The 12,452-nt window shown below is 34.4% G+C and overlaps 2 protein-coding genes across 4 annotated transcripts; both read right to left on the bottom strand.

Annotated features, from left to right (window-relative positions):
- Nucleotides 1-517: 517 nt before the first annotated feature.
- LOC109074758 (leucine-rich repeat-containing protein 57) lies at nt 518-5,758 on the bottom strand. Of its 3 annotated transcripts, XM_019090776.2 has the most exons (7): nt 5,508-5,758; nt 4,943-4,974; nt 4,685-4,819; nt 4,462-4,597; nt 3,443-3,711; nt 3,174-3,359; nt 518-1,937 (listed from the first exon to the last, which is right to left on the bottom strand). In XM_019090776.2, exons 3-7 carry the CDS (start codon nt 4,766-4,768, stop codon nt 1,896-1,898), a joined length of 717 nt encoding a protein of 238 aa, XP_018946321.2. In that variant the 5' UTR covers nt 4,769-4,819; nt 4,943-4,974; nt 5,508-5,758; the 3' UTR covers nt 518-1,895. The 3 variants fall into 3 exon arrangements, with proteins under 3 accessions (XP_018946321.2, XP_042629597.1, XP_042629598.1); XM_042773663.1 differs by lacking the exon at nt 4,943-4,974; XM_042773664.1 differs by lacking the exon at nt 4,943-4,974 and having other exon boundaries at nt 5,589-5,758.
- Nucleotides 5,759-9,694: 3,936 nt separating this feature from the next.
- Nucleotides 9,695-10,740, bottom strand: LOC109074819 (interleukin-17F). Its single transcript, XM_019090841.2, has 3 exons — nt 10,708-10,740; nt 10,341-10,507; nt 9,695-10,005 (listed from the first exon to the last, which is right to left on the bottom strand). The coding sequence occupies exons 1-3, from the start codon at nt 10,738-10,740 to the stop codon at nt 9,783-9,785; spliced, it is 423 nt and encodes a 140-aa protein (XP_018946386.1). The 3' UTR covers nt 9,695-9,782.
- Nucleotides 10,741-12,452: the final 1,712 nt, after the last annotated feature.

Here is a 12,452-nt window from a genome sequence, read left to right as displayed (position 1 = left end):
GTCCTTTATGAGTGACACAATTCCATATGTCTAATTAGAATAGAAATATTATGGGCTTAAAAAAAATGAAAGCCATAGGGATGTCATATTGTAATGGAAAGGTGTATGTTTTAAACTTTAAGCTTTGATCTTTGCAAAACTAATTTAGTTAGTGGAATGATACTATTATCATTTACTCATGTTTGCCAGAGAATTAAAAATCGTTCACCCAAAAATGAAAATGTACTCACCCTCAGGGCATCCAAGGTGAAGATGTGTTTGTTTCTTCATTGGAACAGATTTGGAAAAATTTAACATTGCATCACTTGCTCAACCAATGGGTCCCCTGCAGTGAATGGGTGCCGTCAGAACGAGAGTCCAAACAGCTGATAAAAATACAATCCACAATAAATAAAACTAACATTATTTAAACCAAATCATTTGAATCACTGATATGTCCTGAGTTGTGTTCTTATGCAACACAATCTTTTCTGCTATTTGCTAGTTTTATTGTCAATAATCACTGTTATACAAACTGTAGGTTTACTTATATATTTATTTTAGTCATCCTGAAGGGAACATTCAGATACAATCAGCTTGATGATGCTGTAATTTTAACACAATGCAATAATTATCCTGTGGCTAAATGTTGCAGCATAAAAATAATTTAGTGATGTAGAACATTGAGAAGCAGGAAAATGTATTTTATAAATGCTGCATTAGAGTAAAAGCCACTTGTGATTGCTTTTGGGTAATATGTTATAATTCTGAATGTAAAATTCAGATGTTTGTTGTTAACACATTTCCATTAATGTGCATAGAGAGAAACGCTAGGTTAAAGGGATAGTTCACCCAAAAATGAAAATTCTGTCATCTATGGAAGTCAATAGGGACCAGAAACTATTTGGTTACCCACATTCTTCAAAATATCTGCCTTTCTTTGCAGCAGAAGAAAGAAATTCATACAGATTTGGAACAACTTAGGTGGGAAAATGATAACAAAATTAAATTTTTGGATAAACTATCCCTTTAAACAGACCACCAAAGATAACATTCAAGTGTGTAAGCAACAGACAGATACATAGACCTGACTATGAAGAACAATAGCTTTAGATCTCAAAAACGGCATGAAAATACATAGTCCTTCACTAAAAGGCTTTTTGAGTTATGCACTTTTATGGTCAGAAAACATGCAGCATGTGTATACATGTGTAAAAGCAAATGTACTGCATTAAAACTGAATTTTGTGTTACAAATATAAATATCCACTGGTATTCATTTCATGGACAGTACTCGACAAACACTCATGTGCAGCCTTTGTTGTCAGAAAAAAAAATGCTACTTAATGAATATCACAGCAAATATTCTTTAACGGAAGTTTTGAGGTTAACAGTTCAATCAAAATACTGTTAAACAGATAAAACCTCATTGATGCCCAAACTTATGTTCTAATCAAATAATAACAGACATGAAAAAGGGAACAAAGGTGTGTTCTAACTCTTTAAAATAAATGAATCAATAGATGCTAAGCAATAGCACATACTTCAAGGGTAGAGGACGTATAATATGTTCTCTCTGAAGGGCAGACCTTCTTTAAACAGATGTGGCATTAGTGTACTTGAATATACAATAAAGCATTCTCCAGTGTAAATGTCCTCATAAAGCTGAGTCTGCGTTGTATTTCGGTTTATAAAATCTTTGTGAGTGAAAGAGTGATGCAAGGTCCATACAGTGCGGTCTGTACTTCAACATGATGAACAGCAGGGCTGGGGTTTCTGAGCAGTCATTCTACCAAGTTGTGAAGCAGTCTTGACCATTTTTTCATTCCCGTCTTGCCATTTACACGAGCAGTCCCAGCTGAAACCTCTCTACGGTAAGCCCAATGCAGAGGACAGGTGCAGCAAGCCTCTGACTGCTCACGCAAATTTCTTCTTTGTTGCAGTGAAACGCTCCATGTACTGAAGAAAACAAAATTAAAGCAAGTCATTGCAAGAAAGAAAAAGAGTAAAAAAAATGTAGATTGGCATTAGATGCTTAAATCACATTTAAGGCTATTTATATAATGTATTCTACGGGTCAACCGTTGGAATATTTAGGATTTTTTTCATGTTTTTGAAATGTGATCTTGCTCACCAAGGCTGCATTTGTTTTATTACAAATACAATTTAAAATAGCTGTTTTCTATTATTAAAGTCTAAAATGTAATTTATTCCTGTGATGCAAAGCAGTCTTTAGTGTCACATGATATTTCAGAAATCATTCTAATATGTTGATTTGGTGCTCAAGAAACATTTCTTTTTATTATCAGTGTTGAAAACATTTTTCTGTTTAATATTTTTGTGGAAACTGTGATAGACTAAGATAGCATAAACATAAATGATCTGCTCATTTTGGGAAATGAAACCAGTACTTATAACATGATTGTCATAAAATCTTTAATGTGGAAAATCAAACTCTTAAAGCTTTTAACTGATGTAAATGAAAATAAGCAGATTTGATTTTGAACAGAGGATATAAATAGGTTTAATTGGGTTATAAGATTGAGTCAAATAAGAGAGGTTGTATTGAATTTGATATTTGTGTAGTCACTTGGCCCTGTTTACACCTGGAAGTAAGATCTGTTTTAACTGATTTAAACTGGGTTCAAAATGTTTTGAGATCAAATCAAACTACATTCAGAATCAACAACACACAAAACTACATCACATCAGCAGTGTAAACACTAATATGTCTTTCAAATAACTGATATTTACGCTTGAAACAGTAAAATGTTCTTATAATAATACAGGATTATATTTGGGGGGAATTCAATTTTGAGGGTTTTTGGTTTTCTTTTTTAATCCCAGGTGTAAATGTGACAAGTGCGATACAAGAATAAATCTGAATTGAACTGAAGTGAATTGCTCAATTCAGAGCTAGTATCATCTCTTCCTGGATTTTCCCTGCTTCTAGATTTTGGGGGATTTGACATGTTTCAAAAACAAATCATTAGACCAGTTTTGTTTTACATTCAAACTTAAACTGTGGTATTTTCCATCTTGGAAAAACATGATATTTATAGAAGAGGATGAGACACACAAAACTGACTGTTAAGACAGGACATGGAGTATAACCTGAAAAACAAAACTATAAAAGACATATAAAAGACATAAGGTTTAAAGCGATAATAGTAGGCTAAACTGACACAAACTTACCTTATCATATCCTTCTAGGTCACGCATCTTTTTAACTTCAAACAGGTTGCCCTCCAAGGACAGCAGGGACACCTGGGAGTCTGTGAGGATGGAGAGGGGTATAGAGGAGAGCTCCAGACAGTTCTCCTCCAGCCGTAAGACCTTCAGTCTGGGAGCACGGGACACCTCTGGAGACACTGTTGAAATCTGAAACAAAACAAACACAGCACAAAAAGTCACCCTGACACTCCTTTATCATCATGTGACATTTCAACAAAATAATAACTCACCTGGTTCTGATTGAGGTTGATTTCAATGGCTTGCAGTTCAGCCACTTCTGCAGGAACCACCTGGATCTTATTCTTGGACAGGTCCAGAACATCGAGCTGGCGGAGGGTGCCGAGTCCACTAGGAAACTCCTTGAAGTGATTCCCAGACAGGCTCAAGGTGCGCAAGGACTTCAGCTGACCAACCGATGAAGGAAGCTGCTTCAAATGGTTCCCATTTAAAATAAGAGTCTCCAGCTTCTTGAGTTTCCCGATGTCATTTGGTAGACTGGCTATACACATAAAAAAAAAAAAATCATACATTAATGGAGTGCTTAAGGGTTCATAGAACAGAATACAGGCTGCTCTGCAATAAAATGATTTACAATGTAGAATCTATAGTAAGAAATATTTAATGAACAGCAAATCAGCATATAAGAATGACTTCTGAAGGATCTGAGGACTAGAGTAATGCATTCTGAAAATCCATCTTTGCATTACATGAATAATTAAATAAGAATTAAATAAGAAAGTGTTATTTTAATTGTAATAATATTTCACAGTATTACTGTTTTTACTCTATTTTTGATCAAATAATTGCAGCCTTAAGAGATTAGCGCATTAGAGAACATTTTTAAAAACATCAAAAATCTTAATTATTCCAAATTTTTGGAATATATATTATTTATTTATTATATATATTATATTTTGAAAAATATATTATGATCACACATATTTAATTCTACACACACACACATATATATATCTCATTGTTCATCAGTTCAACAGGGAATTACTCATTTCACATGCAAAGATGTTAGCCAGTCACAACAAGAGGTCATTTACATACAAACGTCTTAAAAGTTAAATAGCAAAATGAGCCTATTTAATTCTATGGGACAAAAGAGTGTGAAAAGCACTATAAAATTATGTTTTGATTGCAAAAAAAACCCAAACAAATAATACAAAAAAAAAATATTAATTAAAAGAGTATAATGATAAGTTTATAAGATGGCCATATTTAGCTATTTGTCAACACTTACTCAGTTTATTGCTGCTTATGGTAAGACTCTTGATTTGCTGGAAACCTCCTATGAATGCTGGAAGCACCTCAATTTTATTGTTGGACAGATCAACTGTCCGCAGGTTTCCAGTGAGTTTCTGCAGCTCCTCCGGGAACTGCACGAACAAAGACACGTGAGCATGAGGACATCGCTGCTAAGTGCATTTGTGTGGTGAATATGATTACGACAAGCCTATTAGCACCTCTGTCAAGCCCTTTCCGGTCAGCTGAAAGACTCCAGTCTTCTGAGATGTTTCCAAATGAGCTTTGAGCGCACTGTTCCCCATTTACAGGATATGGATGCTGCCGAATCTGATATCAGGAAATCCACCGGAAGACTAAAATAAAGTCAGATAAAAAATAAAGTTAGCTCGACCTGTAAATGAACAAAGGTTATTGTACAGTAACATTATTTAAAGGGATAGTTCACCAAAAAAATAAAAATGTGGTCAATTACTCACCCAAGTTGTTCCAAACCTGTATGATTTTCTTTCTTTTGTTGAACACAAAAGAAGATATTTTGAAAAAAAAAAAAAAAAACTGCTGGTAAGCAAACAGTTGCTGGTAGCCGTTGAAACAACATAATGGTTGAGTAAATGATGACAGAATCTTCATGTTTTGGGTGAACTCTCCCTTTAACTTTCACCGCTGTTAGATTAACACAAATATGATTTCTATAAAATATAATAGAATGTGTTATGAAAAATAGGAGTCGTGATACACATTTATAAGATTCATTCACTGATTCAAATTATTTATTTATTTATTTATCATTCACAAATTATTTAGTTAAAAACCTACTTGAACATTTAAGCTAAAATCTTATAGTTAAAATAGTTGCAACTAAAGTAAAAACATGGTAAATAATAAAATCCAGATGGCAATTACGTAATTTCCGAGCTGAAAAAACACTTATAACATTGAATAATCTTTCAGGACTTCAGCGCAAAGTCTAATTAGCAACGAGCTGTCAAAAACCTGAAAATGAGCGACTTAAAAACACTCGGTAGCAACATTTAACGTTACCTTAGCCAGCTAGCTCGACTAGCTATCTGTAAATCCACAGTTTGACAATGTGTACAGCAGGAAAAGTTTACAGAATCATGCCTGCGGATACAGCTAAAGAACCTTCATTAAGCGCTTAATTAATGTGTAAAAAAAAAAGTAATTAAATGTTATCGGGTGGTGATCTGAGGAACTTTGTCCATCCCCAGGTTGATGTTTGTTTATGTAGAAACAGACATGATTAAGGCTCCTGCGTGTAATTGCACCTCCCGTCCGCTGGCCGGCGGTAATAGACAATGTATATTCCGTTACATATTCTGTATGTCGCCACTTAGTGGCTTGGCTGTGAATGGGCCTCATTTTTACCGTCACTCAGTTACAGCCTGTGACTTCTAAATTAAAATAAAATAAATTAAATCCCTTATAAAAAAAACTCTCCCATTATTACCACCAGAGTTCCACATTATAGTCCACTCCAGCCTGCATCTTATTCACTGCACTGTTCATAAACAAGACAGCCAGGCCCGGCTCCAGATATGAGATGAAAGGTGGGCCAAATGATATCCCAGGTGGGCCGGTCGGATATAACTTATATATATATACATATATATATATATATATATATATATATAGTATATATATATATATATATATATATATACATATACACATATATATATATACACAGGGCTCCAAACAAAAAAAAATCGAGTAAGGAGCCATTGGCTCCTATAAGAAAAAAACTTAGGAGCCAAATAATTTTTTTAGGTGCCACAGAATAAACGTGTTTTATTTATTTTACGATTATTATTATTTATTTATTTACATTTCAACATTTCAATCATACTGTCATGTGTTTATGTCTCATCTTTTCTTGATTTTATCAGCATTTAATCCATCTTGTAGATGACCCTGGAACTAAGGTTCACTTAAAGTGGGAACTAAATGTCTTTTCCAGCTTGAAATATACAGTCACAAAGAATTGTTCATTACACAGAATCTGTACCATCATGGAGCATAAGCATCACTTGCACGCTGAGTGTAGCTTGGGCTCCTCCTACATGAGACATTTCAGTAAGTTGTACTGTAGGCTCTCTTATAAAATAGCCTACCTTTTGATGTTAATTCATGTTCATTATGTACTATATTAGTAAAGAGAAAGATTAAATGGGTTCACTTGCCCTTGAACTGAGGCGCTAAAGCGACCGTGCCTGCCCCATTAAGGAGCGCCAAAAATATTGTTTGAATTTCGTTATGAATTCGGAATAATTTTAAAGCTAGTACTTTTTATTAAAAAGTTACAAAGCATCGAGCTTTTTGCGATTACTGGACGGCAGTTGCACTTCAAATAATGAAGTTCACGCATTAAAAGAACACAGACCAAGATCTGTTTAGAAGAAGCCATATTAGTAATTATTATAAACGAGAATTGTTAACGATATTGCCAATATTCATACAGCTGACAGCTTTACCTGTTCTAGTTTGTTCAAGTTGTGCACGAAATAGATGCTGTATTTTCTGCACTTTCCCTTCTTACGTCTCCGTCATTTCTCTCTCGCTGCACAGCTGAGCTGCGTTTATCAGACTGTGTGCGGCAGCACTGATGTGCGGCAGAGATGAGGACTGTCTGAAACTCTCTTTTTCCACTAAAACTTTGATGCGCATCGTCTGTTTAATACGTGAACATAACAAAAGTTCTGATCGCAAATCAATTAGGAAAAAAGGCATTACATTCAAATTTTTAAGTTATAACATGTAAATATATACCCAGATAGCAATAACACTCGGGCTGATTCTGGGTGAAATGCGTCTCTGTCGGTTCAGTCTCGGCATCGTTGAGAAGATAATGGGCCAGAGCCACACCGACTCTACAAAACACTTCTGGCTGACAGACGGCTTTTTCTCTATGGACCGATCTCGGCTGAAAGCTGATGTACACGCGGCAGGTCCACACTCGGTGTAGTTGTGTGTATTAACCTTCGGCCCGAGTTCGTTTTATCACAGACGGGGCGCTGCTAGAATGAAGCAAATCATCCGCCTGAGAAAACTTTTTTAGTGGTTAAATCCTGAGGAGCTTTCGGCGAGTAGTCGCCAGTGGCGACCTCAGCAAAAACGTCACTCGCAAATTAATATTTATAGTCGCAGTTTGGAGCCCTGATATAAATAGACAGATAGATAAAAATGGTTGACATGTTTATTTTTACATTCTCTTTTTGCATTTGTAATTTTTTTTTGACCCCTTAACAGATCTTGTATCAATTAAGTAACATTAAAAAAGGGGCAGTTCTTTTAATTTTGTGATTGGCTGTTATGTGGTGTGGGGCCAGGGTGGGCCAAGCCTCTGATTGGGTGGGCCAGGCCCACCCTGGCCCCCCCGTTTAATGATATTTCAAAAAGCAAACTAAAACAAAAAAACATAAACAACTTATGATATATCAAAAATCAAAAAAAAACAAAACTAAAAAAATAAAAATTACAAAACATCAAACACAACAAAAAAAAAACAAAATAGAAAAACAACAACATCAACAACATGGGATTTGCGGATTTATTTAAAAATTATAAGGCACTAAATTATGGAAAATGCCTCAGCATTCAGAATAGCTTTAGTTATGTTCTTTTTGTATGACTGGCAGCAAGATGATTTGTTGTAGTAACAAAAACTAATATTGTTGACAGACACTATGTTACCATGGTGAATGTTGGCTGCTCAGTGTCGAGTGGCAGAGACCACATCCACGTCCTGACATGTATGTGGTAAAAGATGCAGTTGTTGCTATTTAGTTACTTTATTATATAATGACTTTCCCCCTTACTTTTCAACGCGGAAGAAAGCCGTTTTCTGTGAATGTGCGAAACTTCCGGTTCATTAGCCGCTGGAAAGAACGAGAAGAATAAAAGTGAAGTAAACTGTGTGCACTACAAACCAGTGTGTTCATAATTAAGAGAATTGCTGAAAGGTAGGGGTGTGGATAAAGGTTAGGATTAGGGGTCAGTTTCTGTTGTAGCATTGACCTTTCGGCACGCCACATTTTGCAACACACCCATTACTCCAACCAGCAGCTACCTGTACCTTTAAGGGTTGTCACAGGGACGATTTTATACCTTATTTACCCTGAAATGGTTTATAGTAATAGTTTATAAGATACTAATACGCACCTTTTATGCATATATTAATATGATACTATACTAATATGATAAGATACTAATATGCACTGTTGATAAGGTACAACACTCCCTTGAGTTCATTTCCCAGTGACAAGCTGTTGTACACATATTCATAAATTCATACAGTCTGTGTATAAATTGCAATTAGTATATTTGACGGAAGTATAGTACAGCAGAGGCCAAACTAACATGGGAATGTTCTCAGAATGTTAACCTTTCAGAATAACCTATTTGGTCTTTAACAATTTTCTCAAAATGTAGCACCAAAACATTTATGCATCATTCATGGAACATTTATTTTCCTGAAATGTTTTAGTTGGATGCTCATCTAATGTTTTTTAAAAAAAAAAAAAAAAACTGAAAAAAAAAAAAAAAATTAAACTTGTTTCAGAATGTTCCGAGAAAATTCAAAAATAACATTCCTGTAATGTTAGTGTTCTTGTGGCTCAGTGGTGAGGCATTGTGTTAGCAGTGCAAAAGGTTGTGGGTTCAATTCCCAGGGAACACGTTAGGTAAAAAAAAAAAAAATGTTAGCCTGAATGCACTTTAAGTCGCTTTGGATAAAAGTGTCTGCTAAATGCATAAATGTAAAATATAAATAAAACCAAAAAAATGAAATGTTCCCTTAATGTTTGCATAACCAAAAAAAAAAAAAAAAAAAAAAAAAACATTTAGAGAATGTTCAGAAGCATATTTATAACTTAAAGGAAACATTAGGAGAACATTCTTAGAACACATTTTCTTAGAACATATAAGTCTTTATTTTGTGTTTTTTTTTCACCAAAATCAATTACTATTTAAACATTTTAGGAAAAAAAGTTTGAGATAACTATAAATCTGAAGATAACTTCATCGAGACATCGGTTTGGTTATGGAGAGTGCACAATAAAGATCAGTGATAGATAAGTGTTATGCTTCATAAAATTTTTTGTTAACTATCAAAACATGTTTAAATATTTTATTAATACTAAATACATAAGTATAACAAATGTCTACTAAATTAATAAATGCAAATATTTAATACAAATTTAATTCTGGGACTATTTTGTTTGTAAAATAACAAAATCAGTTAAAGGTCTCAGCTTCCTTGGAACAAATAGCTAAGTTCATTCTAACATATAAGTCATTTTAGGAGGTTTTGGCCCACACACAGGTACAGCCCACTATTACTCTCTCAAAAGTCACCCTGAAACACTTCCTGTCCTCTGTATCCTGTTTCAGCACCAGGATGTCCTGATAAATAGGGAAAGAGTTCAGCCTCGTATCCATTCCACTGGGAAATGTGCAATATTCTGAACTGCACTGGGCTTCAAAGATGACCTGTGGTATTCTGTGTGGTGAAATCTTTGGTCTGAAAGTGAAGAAAACAAGAAGCTTATTTCTCTGAGGCAAAACCCACAGAACTAACTTACTTGATGTTTCACACTGACGTCACATGGCCTGCTGTATCTTAAAAATGCTTACATGACAGCTAGCTTAATGTTAACCTCCCAAACATAGCAATAAATCTGATTCCTGCTGCGTCATCAAACTTTGTGTTATTATTTTCATTGACAGTAAGCACTAAGCAGAAATCAACATCATTCTACCTCTGTAACTCCAGATCTTAGAACTTTTTGATTCATTTTTTGATTCACTTCAGATATTGGCGAATGTATCATTTGTTTCTGTGTCTTTGCAACTCACATCCAGGTCCATGCAGATAGTGAGCGGTTGTGGATGTTGCCATTTCCCTCCGCATCCGTATCCGGAGAGCCATTTAAGTCACTGGAAATCATCAAACTAGTGTCGCATATTCTTTTCTGCCCTTGTTTTGCAAATGTGAGGTTCGCCAGTGCACAGCCCAGCAAAACCTGAAAGAAAGATCATTATCGCTTATTATATTTCACTAAAATCAAACCATTTCTGAGTGGAGGCCTGTTTTTATCACAACGTACAACATTAAGATTTTACTCTTTAGTGAAGCAAGCAAATATAGTGTTAGCATACCTATTAGCATCCCTAACAGAGTTAAACTACTGCAAAATATCTTTGAACGTTTCGGTCTTCTCACCATGTATTTAGCGTTGAAGAAGCTCAGAAACATCTTTAATGCCCTCTTCTTATTCTCTTGCAGTGTGAAAATGTTTCTCGTTCACCTCATCTATTTATGCAATGCTTTATCGTGTGATTGCATAGATAATATGGCCTACCTCTGACCTGGATTTCTTCATCAGATCAATTGATAGGTGATTGGTGCTATGTTAAGACCTACATTTTTCTTCTCATTGCCAGTAATCTGAGCTACGGATTAAAGATCATTCTATGTTGGCATTGTTGCAGATCCATTTGACCGAATTTCGGTTGGGAAAAAAATGATGAATCATAATAATCAGGCTTTTTGGGTGAGTTATCAAGATTTTGGATTCTGTTCAATCTTTTAGACACATTTCGAAAACTCTATTTGGTTGTGTCTTGTCTGATTAGGTTTTACGCATGGAGAATCATTTAGGAACTTTTATTAAACACACCTTGCATTGATTTCATGCCAGTTTAATATGTTGAAAAAAAAAAGGCTTTGAAAAATTTTCACTAAGAAACTGCTAGTAAATGTCACAACTAATTACTAAGAAATAGACTGAACAGACGGAATACAGTAACATACTGGAAATTAAGCATGAAGTAGAAAGACTGAAATAGTATTTTCTTGTAAAAAAGTACAATAGTTTGTTTTATTTACAACTTAATTTTTTTTTTTACAAATTGTTAATTTTTTTTTTCTTTTTTTTTTTTTTAACAGTGACAATCTTGCAAGATAATCTTAAATGAATAATTAACGTTTTTATTTGTGAGTATTTTCATTCATCTTGGTCATGGTATAATGTGTGGTATAATTGGATGAATAGCAACTGGTCTTCATGTGCTGATGAAGGCTACAGTCATCCTAATGTGCCCAATAAATGAATGTATATATTTTCCTATTAAAAATGAACATGCATTTCCAGCTTTCTAACTTATTGACAAAGCACAAAAGCCCAGCATATATTACACTTTGGATGCTTGTATTCTACCATGGTTGGTTGGTTTGCACCCACTAGACAGCTAAGTCAGGAAGACCACCTTGGTGAACCAACTTCACCAGAAACACTTTGCTGGTTGTTATTTAAGGGATAATTCACCCAAAGATGAAAATTCTGCCATCATTTACTAACCCTCATGTTGTTTATAACCTGTATAACTTTCTTTTGTGGAACTAAAAAATAAGCTATTTTGAACCAAACTGTTTTGGTTACCACTGACATCTGTTGTATGAAAAAAACACTGAGAGATTTCTAAAAGAAAGAAATTCAAACAGATTTGAAACAATATGAGGGTGAGTAATGATGACAGAAGTTTCATTTTTGATTGAACTATCCCTTAAAGTTTTATTGCACGGCTTTTCTATTCTTTCACCAACTAGACAGGTGAACAGGAAATGTTCTTAGAACTTTGCTTAATGTTCTGGCAACGCTATGGACAAACGTTCTTCCATTAACATAAATAGAAAGTTCATTCAAAGTTCATTCAATCTGGTCTTTAATAATGTTCTCAAAACGTTAGCACAAAAGCATTATTTATGCATCATTTATGGAACATTTTTCTGAAATATTTTAGGTGGACGTTCATCTAGGATGGTTTATAGAACATTCAAAAGAAACATTCCCATATATAATAAAATTAAATGTTCCTTTTAATGTTGTCTTTAACATTCACATAACCAAGAAAAAAAGTTTTTTAAACATACACTCTCAGAAATAAAGGTACAAAAGCTGTCACTTT

Source organism: Cyprinus carpio, chromosome A17, assembly GCF_018340385.1.
Source record: "Cyprinus carpio isolate SPL01 chromosome A17, ASM1834038v1, whole genome shotgun sequence".
Classification (NCBI taxonomy): Eukaryota; Metazoa; Chordata; class Actinopteri; order Cypriniformes; family Cyprinidae; genus Cyprinus; species Cyprinus carpio.
This window is presented reverse-complemented; position numbering and strand designations above follow the sequence as displayed.